The sequence below is a fragment of the Pseudophryne corroboree genome, chromosome 4, assembly GCF_028390025.1.
Source record: "Pseudophryne corroboree isolate aPseCor3 chromosome 4, aPseCor3.hap2, whole genome shotgun sequence".
Classification (NCBI taxonomy): domain Eukaryota; kingdom Metazoa; phylum Chordata; class Amphibia; order Anura; family Myobatrachidae; genus Pseudophryne; species Pseudophryne corroboree.
The window spans coordinates 716,955,692-716,981,729 of NC_086447.1; the positions used below are offsets into that span (position 1 = coordinate 716,955,692).

General features: G+C 49.0%; 1 protein-coding gene across 3 annotated transcripts in view; it reads right to left on the reverse strand.

The window, feature by feature from the left end:
• Nucleotides 1-17,283: 17,283 nt before the first annotated feature.
• The window catches only part of SRSF7 (serine and arginine rich splicing factor 7), a 32,422-nt gene continuing 23,667 nt past the window's right edge, over nucleotides 17,284-26,038 (reverse strand). For all 3 annotated transcript variants that reach the window (XM_063918006.1, XM_063918007.1, XM_063918005.1), the window contains exon 8: nucleotides 17,284-17,933. In XM_063918006.1, the coding sequence (XP_063774076.1) occupies nucleotides 17,879-17,933 (55 nt within the window). In that variant the 3' untranslated portion in view covers nucleotides 17,284-17,878. The remainder of the gene's footprint in view (nucleotides 17,934-26,038) is intronic.

The following is a 26,038-nucleotide window of genomic DNA, read 5'->3' on the forward strand; positions in this document are numbered from 1 at the left end:
GCTTTTTACTTTTGTGCCCAGTCTCCTGCGGAGCCGCTATTCCCCATGGTCCTTTCGGAGTCCCCAGCATCCACTAGGACGTTAGAGAAATATATGGCAAAAAATTTGACTTTACAGCAGTAGCTGTGGAGACCAGGTCCGAGAGACCCTCCCCAAACAATTCCTCACCCTTGTAAGGTAAAACCTCCATATGCCTTTTTGAGTCGGCATCACCTGTCCATTGCAGAGTCCACAGGACCCTTCTGGCAGAAATCGATATAGCATTGATTCTAGAACCCAGCAGACTAATGTCTCTGAGCATCTCTCATATATAGGACAGCGTCCTTAATATGCCCCAGGGTCATTAATATAGTATCCTTGTCTAAGGTATCAAGTTCCTCAGATAAGATATCCGTCCATGCTGCTACAGCACTACACACCCAGGCCGACGCGATGGCCGGCCTCAGTAAGGTACCTGAATGTGTATAAATGGACTTCAGGGTACCCTCCTGTTTTCTATCCGCAGCATCTTTGAGGGTAGCCGTATCCTGTGACGGCAGGGCTACCTTCTTGGACAAGCGTGTTAAAGCCTTGTCCACTCTAGGGGAGGATTCCCAGCGTAACCTGTCCGTTGGCGGGAAAGGATACGCCATAAGAATCCTTTTGGAAATCTGCAGTTTTTTATCTGGAGATTCCCAAGCCTTTTCACATAACTCATTTAGCTCATGTGAGGGGGGAAAGGTTACCTGTGGCTTCTTTTCCCCATACATATGAACCCTCCTGTCAGGGACTGGGGTTTCGTCTGTGATGTGCAACACATCCTTAATTGCTATCATATAACGGATGGATCTAGCCAATTTTGGCTGTAACTTCGCATCCTCGTAATCGACACTGGAGTCAGAATCCATGTCGGTATCCGTGTCAACCATTTTGGATAGTGGGCGCTTCTGAGACCCTGACGGCCTCTGCGACATAGGATCAGGCATGGGCAGGGACCCCGACTGTCCTAAGGCTTCAGCTTTTTCTAACCTTTTATGTAAGGAATTCACACTATCATTTAAAACCTTCCACATATCCATCCAATCAGGTGTCAGTGCCGTCGGCAGAGACACCACATTCATTTGCTCCCGCTCTGCTTCCACATAGCCTTCCTCATCAGACATGTCGACACAAGCGTACCGACACACCACACACAGGGAATGCCCTTTTCGAAGACAGTTCCCCCACAAGGCCCTTTGGAGAGACAGAGAGAGAGTATGCCAGCACACACCCCAGCGCTATAACCCAGGAATAACAGTAACTTAATGTTAACCCAGTAGCTGCTGTATATTGTGTTTTTGCGCCTAATTTATGTGCCCCCCCTCGCTTTTTACCCTCTTCTACAGTGAATCTGCAGGGTAGAGCCTGGGGAGCTTCTTCTCAGCGGAGCTGTGGAGAAAAAATGGCGCTGGTGAGTGCTGAGGGAGAAGCCCCGCCCCCTCGACGGCGGGCTTCTGTCCCGCTGAAATATGCATTTTCTTGGCGGGGGCTCATACATATATACAGTGCCCAACTGTATATATGTGTACTTTTGCCAAAAGAGGTCCATATGCTGCCCAGGGTGTTCCCCCCCCTGCGCCCTTACAGTGACCGGAGTATGTGAGGTGTGTGGGAGCAATGGCGCACAGATGCAGTGCTGTGCGTTACCTCAGTGAAGCAAGGAGTCTTCTGCCGCCGATTTGGAAGTCTTCTTGCTTCTCATACTCACCCGGCTTCTGTCTTCCGGTTCTGCGAGGGGGACGGCGGCGCGGCTCCGGGAACGGACGGCGAGATCCTGCGTACGATCCCTCTGGAGCTACTGGTGTCCAGTAGCCTAAGAAGCAGGACCTAGCTTCAGAGAGTAGGGCTGCTTCTCTCCCCCTCAGTCCCACGATGCAGGGAGTCTGTTGCCAGCAGAGCTCCCTGAAAATAAAAAAACCTAACAAAATACTTTCTCACAGCAAGCTCAGGAGAGCTCACTGAACAGCACCCAGCTCGTCCGGGCACAGTCTCAAACTGAGGTCTGGAGGAGGGACATAGAGGGAGGAGCCAGAGCACACCAGAATCTAAATTCTTTCTTAAAGTGCCCATGTCTCCTGCGGAGCCCGTCTATTCCCCATGGTCCATACGGAGTCCCCAGCATCCACTAGGACGTTAGAGAAATTACATTACTTCTGTACTAAAGTTAACCCTCTCCTTGTGGTAAAAGAGGGGGCTTCGTAACTTCTAAACACCTCCTTTATAGCTAAAACATGTTTTGAATGCTTTTTTGCTAACTTAGGACCTATTCCCCTGGAATCACTAGTGTCGACACAGGAATCAGAGTCCGTTTCAGTATCAGTTTGTACTACTTGTACAAATTTGTATGTGACCCAGAAAGGTCCCTGTGGATGAAAGGCAGAACTATTAAAAATCACATCAACAGATTATTTTCATTTTCTGTATGAGATTCAGTCCAACCTCTTACTGATAGGATTCACACTATCATGTAACCTTTCACCCAGTCAGAGTCTTGGTGTCATATTACACCTCTGTGTCCCTAACATGTCTCCAGAGATCCCTGCCACAGACATGTCAAACGTACAGAACCTCCCCACGGACACTCTGATTTATAGGGGACAGACCCACAGTAAAATCTGTCAGAGGGACACAGATGGGATTTGCCAGTTCACAACCCAGCGCCAGTAACACAATGTCTGTGAGCACAAAATGCCCACTGACATTCAGCGCTTTTATAATGTTTTTTTTGTATAATCTGTTTTTATTTAGGACAATATAAGGATTGCATCACATTTTGACAAAAGAAGAAGGAAATCGTCAGGACACAAATGAAGGTCTAATACATCATAGCCTTAAAGAGTAGGGCAGCGTATCGTCCCCATCGCTGGGGGTTAGTATAAGCACTGGCGTTAGTAGGTGATTCTGTATCATCCATTTGATATCCTTTCGCCATCTATCCATACTATAATGCAATCGTAATATCTTAAATAGCATTGTGGAAAAGTTGTAGAAAAGAGAGAGGAATGAAATGAGAGGAATAGAAGGGAGAGAACATAGTGTGACCAAACTGGGGGAAGCTATCGAATTGGGGGGGGGGAGGTGTGGTACAGTCTATCTATTCGATCAATTGCGCGGTTAAGTCATTTGACAACACAGACATAGTCCTTGTAGTCTTTGGAGGACATATACTCTATCCAGGGCATCCATATGGTCATGAACTCCGAGAGTTTGTCTCTGGAGACTAGGAGGATGTTTTCCATGTTCATATAGTAACTAATTCTGTTAAACCATAGTTTCCTTGTGGGTGGGAGTTGAGATCTCCATAGTGTGGGGATGACTGCCCTCGCTGCATTAGACAGGTGGCGGAGTAGCGATGTTTTATGCTGAGCCAGTGAGATTGGGGAGTGGGAAAGCAACCAGAAGGCTGGGTCTGTGGGGACGGGAGTGTGAAGTATGTCTTGAGAGATGGATATAACATCAGTCCAGAATGGTTTTAGTAGGGGACAGTTCCACCAGATATGCATTAGGGAGCCTGTGGCGTTGAGACATCTCCAACATCTGTCCGTCACTCCAGGATACATGAAGTGGAGGAGAGAGGGGTGCCTGTACCATCTCATTAAGAGCTTATATTGAGTTTCTCTGACTTGTATGCAGACTGAGCTTTTATGGTATTAGAGGAATATCATCTGCCAGTCTTTGTCTGTTAGGGGAATCCCGAGGTCTCTTCCCCAGGCCAGCTGGAAGGGTGTGGGCTTCTGAGCGTTTGGGGTCTGCAGTAGTCTATAAAGTGAGGAGATGGTGTGCTGGGGGGGGCATGTGGCGACGCACATCCTCTCAAACTGTGTTAACTCTCGTGAGGCCCGGATATATCTACGCTCAGAGTGCAAAAAGTGTCTAAGCTGCAGGTATTTCCAAAAGTCACGTTGCGGGATTACCCATTTTGAACGTATTTCTGAAAATTGTTTAACTCCTGAGGAAACTACCATCTGACCTACTCTAAAGAGGCCATCGAGGGCCCAGTCACGAAAGTGGGAGGGTACTAAGCCGGGCTGGAAGTCGGGGTTAGCTAGAAAAGAGGTCAGTGGGCCAAAATCAGAAGAGAGGAAGGGCCAGCGGCGCGCTTTTTTCCAAAAGGAGAGGGTCGCTGTAATAGTTGGGTGGGGGGAGGGGGGCTTGGGTAGAGAGGGGAGCCAGGGAAAGATCTCTGGGAATTGTTGCATATATAGCCCCTCTATAGCCACCCATTGCTTTGTGTCTCGACTCCTCGTCCAGTCCAGGACCCTATTGAGCAATATTGCCCAATAGTAGCCTCTGATATCAGGCAATTGGAAACCACCACTTCGGGTGGAGCGAATCATAATGGATCGGCTGATTCTTGGCCGTCTCCGAGACCAGATAAATTGTTGTATTAAAAGTTGGATGGACCTGAACCAGGAGTCTGGAATCTGTATGGGGAGGGTCTGTAGTTTGTAGAGTAGTTTGGGGAGAGTATTCATCTTTACAACGTTCACCCTCCCCAGCCAAGAGAGTGGTTTAAGGTACCATCTGCTATAGTCAGCCCTGAGTGTTCGGAGGAGGGGGGTAAAGTTTAAAGTGTATAAATGAGACAGGTCGTTTGGCAGCTGTATTCCCAAGTAGGACAAATGGGAGGCATTCCAAGTAAAGGGGAAGGATCTGTTAAGTTTAGCTACTGTGTCGGGAGGGGGGGGGGGGGGGGGGGGGGGGGAGGAGATGTTCAAGGCGCATGATTTGGACATATTGATCTTAAAGTTGGAGAGTGATCCGAAGTGGGATAGCTCTCGAATAAAGTGGGGGAGGGAGGAAATCGGGTGTGTTAATGTGGCTAGTAGATCGTCCGCAAACAGGGATAGTTTGTGCTCCGTATCACCAATCTTCAAGCCCGTGATGCTTTCATTGGCCCTAATAGCTCTAGCAAAAGCTTCGATACAAAGGACAAAGAGTAGAGGAGATAGTGGGCAGCCCTGTCGTGTCCCATTACTTATGGGGAAGGAGTCCGATAAAGATCCGTTCACTCGAACCCGTGCTGTGGGAGATCTATAAAGTCCCATTATCCTATCAAGCATCCGAGGACCCAATCCAATATGCTCCAGCACGGACCTCATAAAGCCCCAACCGACCCTGTCAAAAGCCTTTTCAGCATCAGTGGATAGCAGCACTGTGGGTGGGCCACCCTGGGATGCATTATGAATCAGGCTCAGTACCTTAGTGGTATTGTCCTTAGCCTCGAGGATTGGGACAAAACCCACCTGGTCGTTGTGGATTAGGGAAGGCAGGAATGCGTTCAGTCTGTTTGCCATTAATTTTGCGAAAAGCTTGACATCGACGTTTAGGAGATATGGGTCTATAGCTGGAGCACACCGAGGGATCCTTACCGGGCTTGGGCAGAACGGATATGTGCGCCTCTAAGGATTGGCTAGAGAAATGGGTATCTGCGGATATTGAATTAAAGGCTTGGAGAAGATAAGGGGATGTGAGGTCTTTGAATTGTTTATAGTAGGTGAGGGTGAAGCCATCTGGTCCTGGGCTCTTACCAGACGGTGTCATGGTCAGGGCAATCTCCAGTTCTTGTTGGGTAAAGGGTAGTTCCAATGCTTCCCTGTCTAAAGGTGATAGGACGGGGTAGGACACTTATTCTAGGTACGCTTTCGCCTGTAAAAAGTCGTAAGGAGGGACGGTGCCATCCGGTCGATTCTCTAAATTATATAAAGGGAGTAGTACTGTTTGAAGCTTGCAGCAATTTCTGGGGTTTTGAATCGGAGAGTATTCCCGAGATATTTTACATTGTTAATATACAAAGAGGAGCGTTGGGCTTTGAGAGCCTGGGCCAGGAGGCGTCCAGGTTTATTACCCCACTGGTAGTATTTAGAGTTACATTTTCAGACTGAAAGTTGGATACTATCAGTAAGGGTTTTCTTCAGTTGGGCCCGTGTATCTAGTAGATCTAGGTAGTCAGTCTCCAACAGGGTCGATTTATGCAGGAACTCAAGATGGTGGAGTTGGTCTAATAATTTAGTGATTAGTGCCGACTTCTGCTTCTTCATAAATGTCCCCAACTGTATGAGTTTACCTCGTATGGTGCATTTATGTGCTTCCCATAGGGTAATCTTTGAAACGTCTTCAGTGTCGTTTATGGAGAAGAATTCAGCCAGAGCTTTTTCTATTTCACCCCCTGCAATATTGATCTTGCAGCAGTGACTCGTTGAGACGCCAGGTCCATTGACCTCTGGTGGTCTGGGGGGTCGAAAGCGTCATATGTACTGGAGCATGGTCAGACCAGGTTATCGGGCCGATGGAGGAGTCTATTAATAAGGGGAGATGCCTATGACTCAGAAATAAATAATCGAGGCGGGAATAGGCATTGTGTGGGGGAATAGAAGGAGTAATCTCTATTTGAGGGGTGAAGAACCCGCCAGGAGTCAGCCAGTTGGAGGTCCTGAAACAGTTTTCTAACCTGTCGGTACTGACATTGGGAGGTCCGGGGAGCGTTAGTAGATGAATCTAAGGATGGATCCATTATCCAGCTCAGATCACCTCCAAGAACAATCACTCCTGAAAGGAGTGGTTCTATTTGGGAGAGTGCAGTGCGGAAAAATGGGACCTGGTCCTTGTTTGGGGCGTAAAGTGCGATAAATGTGTATGGATAGGTGCATATTTTACAACGCACCATCAGGAGACGACCCGGGACCAATTTATGGACTGATATGTCTGACAGCTGGAGGGTCCTGGAGAACACTATCGCTACACCCTTAGATTTAGAGTCTGGGTTATTATTATAAAAGGCCTGGGGGTACCGGTAGTTAGTCAGGGGAGGGTTTTTAGCTGAAATTTTAAAATGCGTCTCCTGGACCATTGCAACATCCACTCTATCAGCCCAAAGGGACCTCAAAAGGGATGATCTTTTCTCCGGTACATTGAGACTTTTCGCGTTAATCGAAGCTACTTTAATTTTGCCAGTAGACGTCATAGGAGATATGTGTTATGATGGAGTGAGTTGAGTCCAGGATGGTCAGTGAAAGGAAAGAAAGAGAAGTAGGGAGGAAAAAGAGAGGGACAGAGCATGGAGAAAAAAACTATAACATTCAAAAAAATAAGAATTTACTTACTGATAATTCTATTTCTCGTAGTCCGTAGTGGATGCTGGGAACTCCGTAAGGACCATGGGGAATAGCGGCTCCGCAGGAGACTGGGCACAAAAGTAAAGCTTTAGGACTACCTGGTGTGCACTGGCTCCTCCCCCTATGACCCTCCTCCAAGCCTCAGTTAGGATACTGTGCCCGGACGAGCGTACACAATAAGGAAGGATTTTGAATCCCGGGTAAGACTCATACCAGCCACACCAATCACACCGTACAACCTGTGATCTGAACCCAGTTAACAGCATGATAACAGAGGAGCCTCTGAAAAGATGGCTCACAACAATAATAACCCGATTTTTGTAACAATAACTATGTACAAGTATTGCAGACAATCCGCACTTGGGATGGGCGCCCAGCATCCACTACGGACAGAAATAGAATTATCGGTAAGTAAATTCTTATTTTCTCTGACGTCCTAGTGGATGCTGGGAACTCCGTAAGGACCATGGGGATTATACCAAAGCTCCCAAACGGGCGGGAGAGTGCGGATGACTCTGCAGCACCGAATGAGAGTGTCACAACTGAGGGCTGGTGCTGACCAGGGGGAAGCCTCAGTTGTAAGGGCTGAGGTATATGTGTACCTGGGAGGCAGTACAGGGTTCTTAGACATGCAGGGAACCTTTAGAACAAATGCCCGAAGGCATGACCAAGACAACGAAGGAAAGTTCAAAGGTTTATTAAACACAGTTCAGAGGAATACTGATGACTTGGTACAGGTAACAGGAATCACAGTTCAGATAAATACTTGGGATCGATGACGGAACACCGATGGTGACTTGGGATCGATGGCGGAACACCGATGGAGACTTGGGATCGATGGCGGAACACCGATGGAGACTTGGGATCGATGGCGGAACACCGATGGAGACTTGGGATCGATGGCGGAACACCGATGGAGACTTGGGATCGATGGCGGAACACCGATGGAGACTTGGGATCGATGGCGGAACACCGATGGAGACTTGGGATCGATGGCGGAACACCGATGGAGACTTGGGATCGATGGCGGAACACCGATGGTTACTGGGGATCGATGGCGGAACACCGATGGTTACTGGGGATCGATGGCGGAACACCGATGGTTACTGGGGATCGATGGCGGAACACCGATGGTTACTGGGGATCGATGGCGGAACACCAATGGTTACTGGCAGGGCAGAGCACCGCTGGAAGCTAGAAGCCGGTCTCAGGTAACTGCCAGTCACAGGGAGCAATGTAGACACTGCAGAGTCAGGCTGTACTGCAGAGAAAGTCCATGGAAGAACTGCACACTGGAATCACTGTAGACAATTGAAGCACTGACATCTTTCCACCCCAGGAACAAGATATTTATACCAGCTGGGAAACAGGGATTGGCTGGCTGATTACCCAGCAGCTGCACTCTGGTCTCTGGTTAATCAGGCTGAGAGCAGAGTGCAGCTGATAGGCTGAAAGGTATCATGTGATTAGGAAAACATGGCTGAGCCCATGTTAGCTTTTGGAGGGAAAGATTGTTTGTAACTTGCATGTGAAACTTAACCCTGATGCTGCCAGAATCACAGTAAAGAGATTAGAAACAATGAGATACAGCGTGCTGCACACAGACAGTGCAGATGGAATCCAGGCTTGGAACGCTGGGACAGTCTCAGGAGGCATTTGGAAGGTAAATACTGATAAGGAATTACCTGGATCGTGACAGAGAGAACTCCAGGTCCTCCTCAGCCAGGGTATCAAATTTGTAGAATTTAGCAAACGTGTTTGCCCCTGACCCAGTAGCTGCTCGGCAAAGTTGTAAAGCCGAGACCCCTCGGGCAGCCGCCCAAGATGAGCCCACCTTCCTTGTGGAATGGGCTTTTACAGATTTTGGCTGTGGCAGGCCTGCCACAGAATGTGCAAGCTGAATTGTACTACAAATCCAACGAGCAATAGTCTGCTTAGAAGCAGGAGCACCCAGCTTGTTGGGTGCATACAGGATAAACAGCGAGTCAGATTTTCTGACTCCAGCCGTCCTGGAAACATATTTTCAGGGCCCTGACTACGTCCAGCAACTTGGAGTCCTCCAAGTCCCTAGTAGCCGCAGGTACCACAATAGGCTGGTTCAGGTGAAACGCTGAAACCACCTTAGGGAGAAATTGAGGACGAGTCCTCAATTCTGCCCTGTCCGTATGAAAAATCAGGTAAGGGCTTTTATAGGATAAAGCCGCCAATTCTGACACACGCCTGGCCGAAGCCAGGGCCAACAGCATTACCACTTACCATGTGAGATATTTTAAGTCCACAGTGGTGAGTGGTTCAAACCAATGTGATTTTAGGAACCCCAAAACTACATTGAGATCCCAAGGTGCCACTGGAGGCACAAAAGGAGGCTGTATATGCAGTACCCCCTTGACAAACGTCTGAACTTCAGGAACTGAAGCCAGTTCTTTCTGGAAGAAAATCGACAGGGCCGAAATTTGAACCTTAATGGACCCTAATTTTAGGCCCATAGACAGCCCTGTTTGCAGGAAATGCAGGAAACGACCCAGTTGAAATTCCTCTGTAGGGGCCCTTCCTGGCCTCGCACCACGCAACATATTTACGCCAAATACGGTGATAATGCTGTACGGTTACATCCTTCCTGGCTTTGATCAGGGTAGGGATGACTTCATCCGGAATGCCTTTTTCCTTCAGGATCCGGCGTTCAACCGCCATGCCGTCAAACGCAGCCGCGGTAAGTCTTGGAACAGACAGGGTCCCTGCTGGAGCAGGTCCCTTCTTAGAGGTAGAGGCCACGGGTCCTCTGTGAGCATCTCTTGAAGTTCCGGGTACCAAGTCCTTCTTGGCCAATCCGGAGCCACGAGTATAGTCCTTACTCCTCTCCTTCTTATGATTCTCAGTACCTTGGGTATGAGAGGCAGAGGAGGGAACACATACACTGACTGGTACACCCACAGTGTTACCAGAGCGTCCACAGCTATTGCCTGAGGGTCCCTTGACCTGGCGCAATACCTGTCTAGTTTTTTGTTGAGGCGGGACGCCATCATGTCCACCTTTGGTTTTTCCCAACGGTTCACAATCATGTGGAAGACTTCTGGGTGAAGTCCCCACTCTCCCGGGTGGAGGTCGTGTCTGCTGAGGAAGTCTGCTTCCCAGTTGTCCACTCCCGGAATGAACACTGCTGACAGTGCTATCACATGATTTTCCGCCCAGCGAAGAATCCTTGCAACTTCTGCCATTGCCCTCCTGCTTCTTGTGCCGCCCTGTCTGTTTACGTGGGCGACTGCCGTGATGTTGTCTGACTGGATCAGCACCGGCTGACCTTGAAGCAGAGGTCTTGCTAGGCTTAGAGCATTGCAGATGGCCCTTAGCTCCAGGATATTTATGTGAAGTGATGTCTCCAGGCTTGACCACAAGCCCTGGAAATTTCTTCCCTGTGTGACTGCTCCCCAGCCTCTCAGGCTGGCATCCGTGGTCACCAGGACCCAGTCCTGAATGCCGAATCTGCGGCCCTTTAGAAGATGAGCACTCTGCAACCACCACAGGAGAGACACCCTTGTCCTTGGTGACAAGAGCATCCGCTGATGCATCTGAAGATGCGACCCGGACCATTTGTCTAGCAGATCCCACTGGAAGGTTCTTGCGTGGAATCTGCCGAATGGGATTGCTTCGTAAGAAGCCACCATCTTTCCCAGGACCCTTGTGCATTGATGCACTGAGACTTGGCCTGGTTTTAGGAGATTTCTGACTAGGTCGGATAACTCCCTGGCTTTCTCCTCCGGGAGAAACACCTTTTTCTGGACTGTGTCCAGGATCATCCCTAGGAATAGAAGTCGTGTCGTCGGGATCAGCTGCGATTTTGGAATATTGAGAATCCAACCGTGCTGGCGCAGCACTATCTGAGATAGTGCTACCCCGACTTCCAACTGTTCCCTGGATCTTGCCCTTATCAGGAGATCGTCCAAGTAAGGGATAACTAAAACTCCCTTCCTTCGAAGGAGTATCATCATTTCGGCCATTACCTTGGTAAAGACTCGGGGTGCCGTGGACAATCCTAACGGCAGCGTCTGAAACGGATAGTGACAGTTCTGTACCACAAACCTGAGGTACCCTTGGTGAGAAGGGTAAATTGGGACATGTAGGTAAGCATCTTTGATGTCCAGAGACACCATATAGTCCCCTTCTTCCAGGTTTGCAATCACTGCTCTGAGTGACTCCATCTTGAATTTGAACCTTTGTATGTAAGTGTTCAAGGATTTTAGGTTTAAAATTGGAATAGTACCCCTTTCCCTGTTGTAGGAGGGGTACCTTGATTATCACCTGCTGGGAATACAGCTTGTGAATGGCTTCCAATACTGCCTCCCTGTCTGAGGGAGACGTCGGTAAAGCAGACTTTAGAAAACGGCGAGGGGGAGACGTCTCGAATTCCAATTTGTACCCGAGATACCACCTGAAGGATCGAGGTCCACTTGCGAGTGGGCCCACTGAACTTCTTGAGACGGGCCCCCACCGTGCCAGAGTCCGCTTGTAAAGCCCCAGCGTCATGCTGAGGACTTTGCGGAGGCGGGAGAGGGCTTTTGTTCCTGGGAACTGGCTGTTTGTTGCAGCCTTTTTCCTCTCCCTCTGCCACGGGGCAGAAATGAGGCGCCTTTTGCCCGCTTGCCCTTATGGGGCCGAAAGGACTGCACCTGATAATACGGCGTCTTCTTAGGTTGAGAAGCTACCTGGGGTAAAAATGTGGATTTTCCAGCAGTTGCCGTGGCTACCAGGTCTGATAGACCTACCCCAAATAACTCCTCCCCCTTATAAGGCAATACTTCCATGTGCCTTTTAGAATCCGCATCACCTGACCACTGCTGCGTCCATAAACCTCTTCTTGCAGAAATGGACAGCGCGCTAACTCTTGATGCCAGTCGGCAAATATCCCTCTGTGCATCACGCATATATAGAAATGCATCCTTCAAATGCTCTATAGTCAGTAATATACTGTCCCTATCTAGGGTATCAATATTTTCAGTCAGGGAATCCGACCACGCCAGGCCCGCACTGCACATCCAGGCTGAGGCGATTGCTGGTCGTAGTATAACACCCGTGTGAGTGTATATACATTTTAGGATTCTCCAGCTTTCTATCGGCAGGTTCCTTTAGGGCGGCCGTATCAGGAGAGGGTAGTGCTACCTGTTTAGACAAGCGTGCGAGCGCTTTATCCACCCTAGGGGGTGTTTCCCAACGTGCCCTATCCTCTGGAGGGAAAGGGTACGATGCCAATAACCTTTTAGGAATTATCAGTTTTTTATCGGGGGAAACCCACGCCTCATCACACACTTCTCCTCGGATACAGGAAAAACTACAGGCAGTTTTTTCTCACCAAACATAATACCCTTTTTAGTGGTACTTGTATTATCAGAGATATGCAATACATTTTTCATTGCTTCAATCATGTAACGTGTGGCCCTAGTGGAAGTCACGTTTGTCTCCTCATCATCGACACTGGAGTCAGTATCCGTGTCTGTGTCTGCCATTTGAGGTAACGGGCGTTTTAAAGCCCCTGATGGCGTTTGAGACCCCTGGACAGGCACAAGCTGAGTAGCCGGCTGTCTCATGTCGTCAACTGTCTGTCGTAAAGAGCTGACACTGTCACGCAATTCCTTCCATAAGCTCATCCACGCAGGTGTCGACTCCTTAGGGGGTGACAACTCTAATAGGCAATTGCTCCGCCTCCATCTCATTTTCCTCCTCAAACATGTCGACACAATCGTACCGACACACCGCACACACACACAGGGAATGCTCTGATAGAGGACAGGACCCCACTAGCCCTTTGGTGAGACAGAGGGAGAGTATGCCAGCACACACCAGAGCGCTATATATAGACAGGAATACCACTATAAAATGTGCTTTTCCCTTTATAGCTGCTGTTAGTATTAAAATTGCGCCAAATTAGTGCCCCCCTCTCTTTTTTACCCTTTTCTGTAGTGCAGGACTGCAGGGGAGAGTCAGGGAGACGTCCTTCCAGCGGAGCTGTGATGGAAAATGGCGCCCGTGTGCTGAGGAGATAAGGCCGCCGAGAAGGGGGCGGAGCCTATCTCCCGTTTTTTGGTGAGTTCTGGCAGGGGTTAAAATACATCCATATAGCCCTGGGGGTTATATGTGGTATATTTATGCCAGCCAAGGTGTTTACATTGCTGCTCAGGGCGCCCCCCCCCCTAGCGCCCTGCACCCTCAGTGACCGAAGTGTGCCTGAGTAACAATGGCGCACAGCTGCAGTGCTGTGCGCTACCTTGTTGAAGACTGATGTCTTCTGCCGCCGATTTTTCCGGACCTTTTCTTGCTTCTGGCTCTGTAAGGGGGCCGGCGGCGCGGCTCTGGGACCGAGCTCCGAGGCTGGGCCTGTGTTCGGTCCCTCTGGAGCTAATGGTGTCCAGTAGCCTAAGAAGCCCAAGCTGGCTGCAAGCAGGCAGGTTCGCTTCTTCTCCCCTTAGTCCCTCGATGCAGTGAGCCTGTTGCCAGCAGGTCGCACTGAAAATAAAAAACCTAAAACTAAACTTTTCACTAAGAAGCTCAGGAGAGCCCCTAGTGTGCACCCTTCTCGGCCGGGCACAAAAATCTAACTGAGGCTTGGAGGAGGGTCATAGGGGGAGGAGCCAGTGCACACCAGGTAGTCCTAAAGCTTTACTTTTGTGCCCAGTCTCCTGCGGAGCCGCTATTCCCCATGGTCCTTACGGAGTTCCCAGCATCCACTAGGACGTCAGAGAAAACCCGCATTGGAGTAACCGAACCATCTAAGGATTGGGTACCCAAGAGGCCAAACAGCCAGGGGCGGGTAAGGGAGCCACCGCCAAAGGCATAATGATGAGAGAAGATATTGTAGTAAACAGTATACATGTATAAACTGAACTGATTGTAAGCAATAAGCTGTAAACCTTAAACCTCATCAACATAAGGAAATCTTCGAATAGTAAAATAAGAAATCTCGTAATAATAGAACAAGAAATAGTAATAATCAACGGCCCAAAACGTGTCGGGGAGGCGAGGCCGGAGCCTCAGTAACAGCGGAAGTTCACATGGAGGTTCTTCAATAGTGTGAAGTGAAATCACACTGTAATCTGAGAATAGTGTCGCGTTGTAACCTGTAGAAATATCCGAAGTAGAACTAGGACAAACAAAAGATCCTAGATAATCGGTCAGGTAACATGTGAATCCTTGTTGGGGGAGGGTCCATTAGTGCCTTTCCCTCCAGCCTTTCGCACCACCTGCCAAGGTGATCCTGTGTTCAGGGGTTGGAAAGATGGTAGCTCTGGAATAGGTAAGTCCCAATCGCGTATGTCAGGTTTTGGTATGCCAAGTCCCGTGCAGAACTCTGGGAGATCCGAATAGGAGTTGAGGGTGTGGGTTTTTCCGGATGAGGAGAGCTGGAGGCTGAAGGGGAAGCCCCACTGGTATTTCAATTGACGTTTGCGGAATTCTTCCGTCAGGGGCTTGAGGGCTTTTCATTGTTGTAATGTGTTCCAGGACAAATCTTGGTAAATTTGTATCGCGGAACCATTGAAGTCCACTCCATCAAGTTGGCGAACTTTGCGCATGATATCCTCTTTTTGGGAGAAATAATGCAACCTGCATATGACATCACGTGGTCTATCCGCGGGGAGACCTCTTGGTTTCAGGCGCGATGAGTCCTATCGAAGGTGATGGTATCGTTGGGATCGTTACCCAGGACCTCGTTGAAGATCTTCGTAAGGGCATCGATCAGGCCTGTTGGAGGGACTTCTTCAGGTAGACCTCGCACACTGATATTGTTTCTCCTCCCTCTGTTGTCCAAATCTGTTAACCGCAGCTGGAGGGAGCAGATCTCCGATGATTGGGTTTCGATGACGGTCGTCAATGATTTTAGAAAAAAAAGTATCAGAGGAAGTTTGGTGATCTTCCAAGTTCGACACCCGATCAGAGATGTGTGAAATATCCTGTCTCATAGACAGCCGGTTTAGGTGTATATCTAATAGCATTATAGGCTCTGAGAGACTGAGATGTGGTCATATAATATCTCTTGTTTAAGCAGAGGTGTATTTCTTCAGTAAATTACCCTAAATTAGCCACTAGGGGGAGCCTTCGAAGTGAGCTGTAGTGTGGGACCTTTGGCTTGGTGAGTCTCGATGCCTGCCGGGTATTGCGTGAAAATGGAGTCCCCGGATTCAAGGAGGGAACTAGGCCGCAGCTCGCAGGAGGGTGGTGAGGGCTCAGCGGTTCTAGCCCCTGAAGCTGAGAGATAATTAAGCCCCTCTAGCACATATATGGGAGTGCGGTGTTGAGGGAAGAACGTGCCTCTATGCGGGAGGCAGTGTGCCAGACAGGGCAGTGATCCCTGGCCGGGATCTTCCAGGGCCGGGTGTCCAGGAAGCCCTGAGGTCTGTGTGGCACGGAAGGTGAGGGGTTAGCGGGTCTCCTCTGAGGCAGCCAGGCGGAGGGAACCGCCACGTCTCAGAGCTGCAGGAGGGAGGCAGCCAGCTCGTGAGCGTCTCAGCAGCTCAGTGCGGGCAGCCGGCGCAGGGCGAGCTCCGGCTATGGAGCGCACTCACCGCTACGTAGAGGTCTGTCTCCTCGTTCCGCTGGCGGGTCTCGGTGGATGCAGGGAGGGCAGCCAGGTCTCATCAGGAAGCCCGTGTGTAGCGGGTGAGTGCTGTCGGGTGTTGCATCTACTCCAGGCCCCGGCTTCCGTCTGGGGAGGTAGGCCGCAGGAGCGCTTAAAAGCGCTACCCGACTCCGTGGGTTCCTCAGATGTTGGCAGCAGGGTAAGGGAGACCCTCAGAATATCTTCTGGCTGGTTAGGGGTGTGGGAGTAAAGGGTTAGCGGGCCTTATGTGTGCCGTTTGGGGAGAGCTGGAGCACAGCACGTCCACTCCACTTGCCAGCCAAGCCCCCCAGCGCTTTTATAATATTAAACACAATTATATAGCACCAAATTCACTGTGGCCCCCATTTTGCACCCTGATACTTGTTCAGTAGCGGAGGAGGACCAGCGTTATCTCTGCAGCATGAGGAGAGAAAATGGCGCTGAGCAGTGTGCTGGCTGACTGAGGAGGAAGCTCCACTCTTCAGTGGTGTGTTTCTCCTCAGCTTTTATGAGGTAATTTTTTATACTGGTGGGGGTAGGACTGTGCCTCAGCAACTTATGCCCCTTATTTATGCCAGTTTCCATAGGTTTCATGCTGCGCAGTGTGTGCCCCCCCTCGTGCCCTGCAGTGCCTGTGTAATTTGTGGGCAATATGGAGCGCTGCGCTCCCGCCAGCTGCGCTGTACCTTTAGCAGTCACTTTTTTGATTGAAGATCTGTCTAACACTCACCTGTCTTCTGGCTCTGTGAGGGGGTGACAGCGTGCTGTGGGAGTGAGCATCTAAGCACAGCTAGCGTTCAGGTCCCTTCAGGAGCTAATGGTGTCCTGTCAGCCAGAAGCAGAGCCATGAAACTCTTCAGGAAGTTGGTTCCTACTTCTGCCCCCTCAGTCCCACAAAGCAGGGAGACTGTTGCCAGCAGATCTCCCTGAAAATAAAATACCTAACAAGTCTTTTCAGAGAAACTCCGTAAAGCTCCTCAGAGTGCATCCAGTCGACCTGGGCACATTTCTAAAACTGAGGTCTGGAGGAGGGGCATCGAGGGAGTAGCCAGCTCACATCCAATGAAAAGTCTTTAGAGTGCCCATGTCTCCTGCAGATCCGGTCTATACCCCATTGGTCTTGATGTCATCCCCAGCATCCTCTAGGACGTATGAGAAAACATGATTCCAGTCATCCAATACACAGCACTGTTACCCTTTCCTTCTGTAGGATTCCTGAGAGCAATTACAGAATTATGCTATTAAAGGTTAACTGTAAATTAAACCACTGACACTATGAGCCGTTCTGTGTCTCACATCTTGGAACCACATACTCAACCAGATGAATTACATTCCCATTTAGATTTTTTGTTGTAGATAATTCTATAGAATAGTCAGAAGTTACACTACAAGGCATAATCCAATCCACCCCCCAACATTTATCATCACTTCATCACCTGCTTCCTGCAACATTTGTTGCAGAATAAAGACAGTGAAGCTTTGCCACACATCACATACACACCACTCGGGACAGGTAGATATAGTGAGTGTCAAATAAAAAAATAAAAAAAAAATAGTAAGACACTGTTTGGAAAAAAAGCAAACATTTATTTAGGTCACATATGCTGAAGTTGTGAAGTCTGCAATCATTGTAAAGCTTTACACACTGCCTCAGAACAGATTTTATACATGCCGCTTGTTTCACAAGGTACCACAAGCTGTGCAACATGTTTAGTCAACGTGTGTCCTTAAATTTAAAAAAAAAAAACAAGAGGAAGTAAAACAATTCTAGGTAAAGACCATTTCATCCCACTGTCGAAGTCATTCTTAGCCAGCCAGAGATATGCTAGTTGGGTACCCACTAAACTATTTCAACCATGTGGACATGTGCATCAAGCATGCTTTACATTAAACTGCCTAAAGATACAGATCTTGCCACACCCCATGCCAGCGATTCCTGCAAAGCTTGAATAGCAGAATTCCTAGTTATGACAATTCACTGAACAAGTACTTTTAATTAAGATACAAAAGAAGTTTCACTTAGTTGACAGGATATAACATACATTGTACGCTAGCCTACCAAAGTGACTGTTTAAAACAAAGAATTCCAAGGTGAAAAAAAAAAAAAAATATATAGTCTGTGGCAATATACGGCCATAAGTCTGTACAAAAAACCAACAGGCTAGCCGTTCCGCTCTGGGCTTATGCTCCTTCTTGGGCTTCGGGATGTTGAGCGACTGTAGACAGAAACACAATGTCAGAAATAGTAGGCAATTCAATAATAAGAATTTACTTACCGATAATTCTATTTCTCATAGTCCGTAGTGGATGCTGGGAACTCCGTAAGGACCATGGGGAATAGCGGCTCCGCAGGAGACTGGGCACAAAAAGTAAAAGCTTTAGACTAGCTGGTGTGCACTGGCTCCTCCCCCTATGACCCTCCTCCAAGCCTCAGTTAAGATACTGTGCCCGGACGAGCGTACATAATAAGGAAGGATCTTGAATCCCGGGTAAGACTCATACCAGCCACACCAATCACACCGTACAACTTGTGATCTGAACCCAGTTAACAGTATGATAACCGTAGGAGCCTCTGTAAAGATGGCTTCCAACAATAAACAACCCGATTTGTTTGTAACAATAACTATATACAAGTATTGCAGACAATCCGCACTTGGGATGGGCGCCCAGCATCCACTACGGACTATGAGAAATAGAATTATCGGTAAGTAAATTCTTATTTTCTCCGACGTCCTAGTGGATGCTGGGAACTCCGTAAGAACCATGGGGATTACACCAAAGCTCCCAAACGGGCGGGAGAGTGCGGATGACTCTGCAGCACCGAATGAGAGAACTCCAGGTCCTCCTCAGCCAGGGTATCAAATTTGTAGAATTTAGCAAACGTGTTTTTCCCTGACCAAGTAGCTGCTCGGCAAAGTTGTAAAGCCGAGACCCTCCGGCCAGCCGCCCAAGATGAGCCCACCTTCCGTGTGGAATGGGCTTTTACAGATTTTGGCTGTGGCAGGCCTGCCACAGAATGTGCAAGTTGAATTGTACTACAAATCCAACGAGCAATCGTCTGCTTAGAAGCAGGAGCACCCAGCTTGTTGGGTGCATACAGGATAAACAGCGAGTCAGATTTTCTGACTCCAGCCGTCCTGGAAACATATTTTCAGGGCCCTGACTACGTCCAGCAACTTGGAGTCCTCCAAGTCCCTAGTAGCCACAGGTTCCACAATAGGTTGATTCATGTGAAACGCTGAAACCACCTTAGGGAGAAATTGAGGACGAGTCCTCAATTCCACCCTATCCGAATGAAATATCAGGTAAGGGCTTTTATAAGATAAAGCCGCCAATTCTGATACGCGCCTGGCTGAAGCCAGGGCCAACAGCATTACCACTTTCCATGTGAGATATTTCAAATCCACTGTGGCAAGTGGTTCAAACCAATGTGATTTTAGGAACCTCAAAACTACATTGAGCTCCCAAGGTGCCACTGGAGGCACAAAAGGAGGCTGTATATGCAGTACCCCTTTGACAAACGTCTGAACTTCAGGCACTGAAGCCAGTTCTTTCTGGAAGAAGATCGACAGGGTCGAAATTTGAACCTTAATGGATCCTAATTTTAGGCCCATAGACAATCCTGCTTGCAGGAAATGTAGGAAACGACCCAGTTGAAATTCCTTTGTAGGGGCCTTCTTGGCCTCACACCACGCAACATATTTTCGCCAAATGCGATGATAATGTTTTGCAGTTACATCCTTCCTGGCCTTGATCAGGGTAGGGATGACTTCATCTGGAATGCCTTTTTCCTTCAGGATCCGGCGTTCAACCGCCATGCCGTCAAACGCAGCCGCGGTAAGTCTTGGAACAGACAAGGTCCCTGCTGGAGCAGGTCCTTCCTTAGAGGTAGAGGCCACGGGTCCTCCGTGAGCATCTCTTGCAGCTCCGGGTACCAAGTTCTTCTTGGCCAATCCGGAGCCACGAGTATCGTTCTTACTCCTCTCCTTATGATTCTCAGTACTTTTGGTATGAGAGGAAGAGGAGGGAACACATATACCGACTGGAACACCCACGGAGTTACCAGAGCGTCCACCGCTATTGCCTGAGGGTCCCTTGACCTGGCGCAATATCTGTCCAGTTTCTTGTTGAGACGGGACGCCATCATGTCCACCTTTGGTTTTTCCCAACGGTTTACAATCACTTGGAAGACTTCTGGATGAAGTCCCCACTCCCCCGGGTGGAGGTCGTGTCTGCTGAGGAAGTCTGCTTCCCAGTTGTCCACTCCCGGAATGAACACTGCTGACAGTGCTATCATATGATTTTCCGCCCAGCGGAGAATCCTTGCAGCTTCTGCCATTGCCCTCCTGCTTCTTGTGCCGCCCTGTCTGTTTACGTGGGCGACAGCCGTGATGTTGTCCGACTGGATCAATACCGGTTGACCCTGAAGCAGAGGCCTTGCTTGACTTAGGGCATTGTAAATGGCCCTTAGCTCTAGGATATTTATGTGAAGAGACGTTTCCATGCTTGACCACAAGCCCTGGAAATTTCTTCCCTGTGTGACTGCTCCCCAGCCTCTCAGGCTGGCATCCGTGGTTACCAGCATCCAATCCTGAATGCCGAATCTGCGGCCCTCTAGAAGATGAGCCTTCTGTAACCACCACAGGAGAGATACCCTTGTCCTTGGAGATAGGGTTATCCGCTGATGCATCTGAAGATGCGATCCGGACCATTTGTCCAGCAGATCCCACTGAAAAGTTCTTGCATGGAATCTTCCGAATGGAATCGCTTCGTAAGAAGCCACCATTTTTCCCAGGACTCTCGTGCACTGATGCACTGACACTTGTCCTGGTTTTAGGAGGTTCCTGACTAGCTCGGATAACTCCCTGGCCTTCTCCTCCGGGAGAAACACCTTTTTCTGGACTGTGTCCAGAATCATCCCTAGGAACAGTAGACGTGTTGTTGGAATCAGCTGTGATTTTGGGATATTTAGAATCCACCCGTGCTGACGTAGCACTACCTGAGATAGTGCTACTCCGACCTCTAACTGTTCCCTGGACCTTGCCCTTATCAGGAGATCGTCCAAGTAAGGGATAATTAATACGCCTTTTCTTCGAAGAAGAATCATCATTGCGGCCATTACCTTGGTAAAGACCCGTGGTGCCGTGGACAATCCAAACGGCAGCGTCTGAAACTGATAATGACAGTTTTGTATCACAAACCTGAGGTACCCTTGGTGAGAAGGGTAGATTGGGACATGGAGATAAGCATCCTTGATGTCTAGAGATACCATATAGTCCCCTTCTTCCAGGTTCGCTATCACTGCTCTGAGTGACTCCATCTTGAATTTGAACCTTTTTATGTAAGTGTTCAAAGATTTTAGATTTAAAATTGGTCTCACCGAGCCGTCCGGCTTCGGTACCACAAACAGCGTGGAATAATACCCCTTTCCCTGTTGTAGGAGGGGTACCTTGATTATCACCTGCTGGGAATACAGCTTGTGAATAGCTTCCAATACTGCCTCCCTGTCGGAGGGAGACGTTGGTAGAGCAGACTTCAGGAACCGGCGAGGGGGAGACGTCTCGAATTCCAATTTGTACCCCTGTGATACCTACAGGATCCAGGGGTCCACTTGCGAGTGAGCCCACTGCGCACTGAAATTCTTGAGACGGCCCCCCACCGTGCCCGAGTCTGCTTGCAGAGCCCCAACGTCATGCTGAGGACTTGGCAGAAGCGGGGGAGGGCTTCTGCTCCTGGGAAGAGGCTGCATGGTGCAGTCTTTTTCCCCTTCCTCTGCCCCGGGGCAGGAACGAGCGGCCTTTTTCCCTCTTGCCCTTATAGGGACGAAAGGACTGGGTTTGAAAAGACGGTGTCTTTTTCTGCTGAGAGGTGACCTGGGGTAAAAAGGTGGATTTTCCAGCCGTTGCTGTGGCCACCAGGTCCGATAGACCGACCCAAAAAACTCCTCCCCTTTATACGGCAATACTTCCATATGTCGTTTGGAATCTGCATCACCTGACCACTGTCGCGTCCATAACGTTCTTCTGGCAGAAATGGACATCGCACTTACTCTAGATGCCAGGGTGCAAATATCCCTCTGTGCATCTCGCATATATAGTAATGCATCCTTTAAATGCTCTATAGTTAACAATATACTGTCCCTATCCAGGGTATCAATATTTTCAGTCAGGGAATCCGACCAAGCCACTCCAGCGCTGCACATCCAGGCTGAGGCGATCGCTGGTCGCAGTATAACACCGGTATGTGTGTATATACCTTTTAAGATATTTTCCAGCCTTCTATCAGCTGGTTCCTTGAGAGCGGCCGTGTCAGGAGACGGTAAACGCCACTTGTTTTGATAAGCGTGTGAGCGCCTTATCTACCCTAGGGGGTGTTTCCCAACGTGCCCTAACCTCTGGCGGGAAAGGGTATAGTGCCAATAATTTATTAGAAATCAGCAGTTTATCGGGGGAAACCCACGCTTTATCACACACCTCATTTAATTCATCTGACTCAGGAAAAACCACTGGTAGTTTTTTCACACCCCACATAATACCCTTTTTTGTGGTACTTGTAGTGTCAGAAATGTGCAATGCCTCCTTCATTGCCGTGATCATGTAACGTGTGGCCCTACTGGACATTACGTTTGTCTCGTCACCGTCGACACTGGATTCAGTATCCGTGTCAGGGTCTGTGTCGACCATCTGAGGTAACGGGCGTTTTAGCGCCCCTGACGGTGTCTGAGACGCCTGAACAGGCACTAATTGATTTGTCGGCTGTCTCATGTCAACAGTTTTTTGCAAAGTGCTGACATTGTCACGTAATTCTTTAATTACTACCATCCAGTCAGGTGTCGACTCCTTAGGGGGTGACATCACTAACACAGGCAATTGCTTTGCTTCCACATCATTTTCCTCCTCATACATGTCGACACAATTGTACCGACACCCAGCACACACACAGGGAATGCTCTGATAGAGGACAGGACCCCACTAGCCCTTTGGGGAGACAGAGGAAGAGTTTGCCAGCACACACCAGAGCGCTATATATATATATATATATATATATATATATATATATATATATATATATATATATATATATATATATACACACATATACATATACACACAGGGATAACCTTATATAAGTGTTACTCCCTGTTATAGCTGCTGTATTTATATATTAGCTGCCAATAGTGCCCCCCTCTCTGTTTTACCCTGTTTCTGTAGTGCAGGACAGCAGGGGAGAGTCAGGGAGCCGTCCTTCCAGCGGAGCTGTAAAAGAAAATGGCGCTTGTGTGCCGAGGAGAAAGGCTCCGCCCCCTTCACGGCGGCCTTTTCTCCAGCTTTTTTCAGGAAACTGGCAGGGGATAAATGCATCCATATAGCCCAGGAGCTATATGTGATACATTTTATTTAGCCATATAAGGTTTTTATATCATTTTTATTGCGTCTCAGGACGCTCCCCCCCAGCGCCCTGCACCCTCAGTGACCGGAGACTGAAGTGTGCTGAGAGCAATGGCGCACAGCTGCAGTGCTGTGCGCTACCTTATTTGAAGACAGGAACGTCATCTGCCGCCGCTTTCTCCGGACCTCTTCGCTCTTCTGGCTCTGTAAGGGGGCCGGCGGCGCGGCTCCGGGACCCATCCAGGCTGAACCTGTGATTGTCCCTCTGGAGCTAATGTCCAGTAGCCAAGAAGCCCAATCCACTCTGCAGTCAGGTGAGTTCGCTACTTCTCCCCTTAGTCCCACGATGCAGTGAGCCTGTTGCCAGCAGGACTCACTGAAAATAAAAAACCCATTTAAACTTTTACTTCTAAGCAGCTCAGGAGAGCCACCTAGCTTGCACCCTTCTCGTTCGGGCACAAAAATCTAACTGAGGCTTGGAGGAGGGTCATAGGGGGAGGAGCCAGTGCACACCAGCTAGTCTAAAGCTTTTACTTTTTGTGCCCAGTCTCCTGCGGAGCCGCTATTCCCCATGGTCCTTACGGAGTTCCCAGCATCCACTAGGACGTCAGAGAAAATAAGAATTTACTTACCGATAATTCTATTTCTCGGAGTCCGTAGTGGATGCTGGGGTTCCTGAAAGGACCATGGGGAATAGCGGCTCCGCAGGAGACAGGGCACAAAAGTAAAGCTTTCCGATCAGGTGGTGTGCACTGGCTCCTCCCCCTATGACCCTCCTCCAAGCCAGTTAGGTACTGTGCCCGGACGAGCGTACACAATAAGGGAGGAATTTTGAATCCCGGGTAAGACTCATACCAGCCACACCAATCACACCGTACAACTTGTGATCTAAACCCAGTTAACAATATGATAACAGCGGAGCCTCTGAAAAGATGGCTCACAACAATAATAACCCGATTTTTGTAACTATGTACAAGTATTGCAGATAATCCGCACTTGGGATGGGCGCCCAGCATCCACTACGGACTCCGAGAAATAGAATTATCGGTAAGTAAATTCTTATTTTCTCTATCGTCCTAGTGGATGCTGGGGTTCCTGAAAGGACCATGGGGATTATACCAAAGCTCCCAAACGGGCGGGAGAGTGCGGATGACTCTGCAGCACCGAATGAGAGAACTCCAGGTCCTCCTTAGCCAGGGTATCAAATTTGTAGAATTTAGCAAACGTGTTTGCCCCTGACCAAGTAGCTGCTCGGCAAAGTTGTAAAGCCGAGACCCCTCGGGCAGCCGCCCAAGATGAGCCCACCTTCCTTGTGGAATGGGCATTTACATATTTTGGCTGTGGCAGGCCTGCCACAGAATGTGCAAGCTGAATTGTATTACACATCCAACTAGCAATAGTCTGCTTAGAAGCAAGAGCACCCAGTTTGTTGGGTGCATACAGGATAACAGCAAGTCAGTTTTCCTGACTCCAGCCGTCCTGGAACATATTTTCAGGGCCCTGACAACATCTAGCAACTTGGAGTCCTCCAAGTCCCTAGTAGGTGCAAGGCACCACAATAAGCTGGTTCAGGTGAAACACTGACACCACCTTAGGGAGAGAACTGGGGACGAGTCCGCAGCTCTGCCCTGTCCGAATGGACAAACATATGGGCTTTTTTGAGAAAAAAACCACCAATTTGACACTCGCCTGGTCCAGGCCAGGGCCAAGAGCATGGTCACTTTTCATGTGAGATGCTTCAAATCCACAGATTTGACTGGTTTTAAACCAATGTGATTTGAGGAATCCCAGAACTACGTTGAGATCCCACAGTGCCACTGGAGGCACAAAAGGGGGTTGTATATGCAATACTCCCTTGACAAACTTCTGGACTTCAGGAACTGAAGCCAATTCTTTCTGGAAGAAAATCGACAGGGCCGAAATTTGAACCTTAATGGACCCCAATTTGAGGCCCATAGACACTCCTGTTTGCAGGAAATGCAGGAAACGACAGAGTTGAAATTTCTTTGTGGGGCCTTCCTGGCCTCACACCACGCAACATATTTTCGCCACATGTGGTGATAATGTTGTGCGGTCACCTCCTTTCTGGCTTTGACCAGGGTAGGAATGACCTCTTCCGGAATGCCTTTTTCCCTTAGGATCCGGCTTTCCACCGCCATGCCGACAAACGCAGCTGCGGTAAGTCTTGGAACAGACATGGTACTTGCTGAAGCAAGTCCCTTCTTAGCGGCAGAGGCCCTAAGACCTCTGTAAGCATCTCTTGAAGTTCCAGGTACCAAGTCCTTCTTGGCCAATCCGGAGCCATGAGTATAGTTCTTACTCCTCTACGTCTTATAATTCTCAGCACCTAAGGTATGAGAAGCAGAGGAGGGAACACATACACCGACTGGTACACCCACGGTGTTACCAGAACGTCCACAGCTATTGCCTGAGGGTCTCTTGACCTGGCGCAATACCTGTCCCGTTTTTTGTTCAGACGGGACGCCATCATGTCCACCTTTGGTATTTCCCAACGGTTTACAATCATGTGGAAAAAACTTCCCGATGAAGTTTCCACTCTCCCGGGTGGAGGTCGTGCCTGCTGAGGAAGTCTGCTTCCCAGTTTCCATTCCCGGGATGAAACACTGCTGACGGTGCTATCACATGATTTTCCGCCCAGCGAAAAGTCCTTGCAGTTTTTGCCATTGCCCTCCTGCTTCTTGTGCCGCCCTGTCTGTTTACGTGGGCGACTGCCGTGATGTTTTTCCCACTGGATCAATACCGGCTGACCTTGAAGCAGAGGTCTTGCTAAGCTTAGAGCATTATAAATTTACCCTTAGCTCCAGTATATTTATGTGGAGAAAAGTCTCCAGACTTGATCACACTCCCTGGAAATTTTTTCCTTGTGTGACTGCTCCCCAGCCTCTCGGGCTGGGCTCCGTGGTCACCAGCAT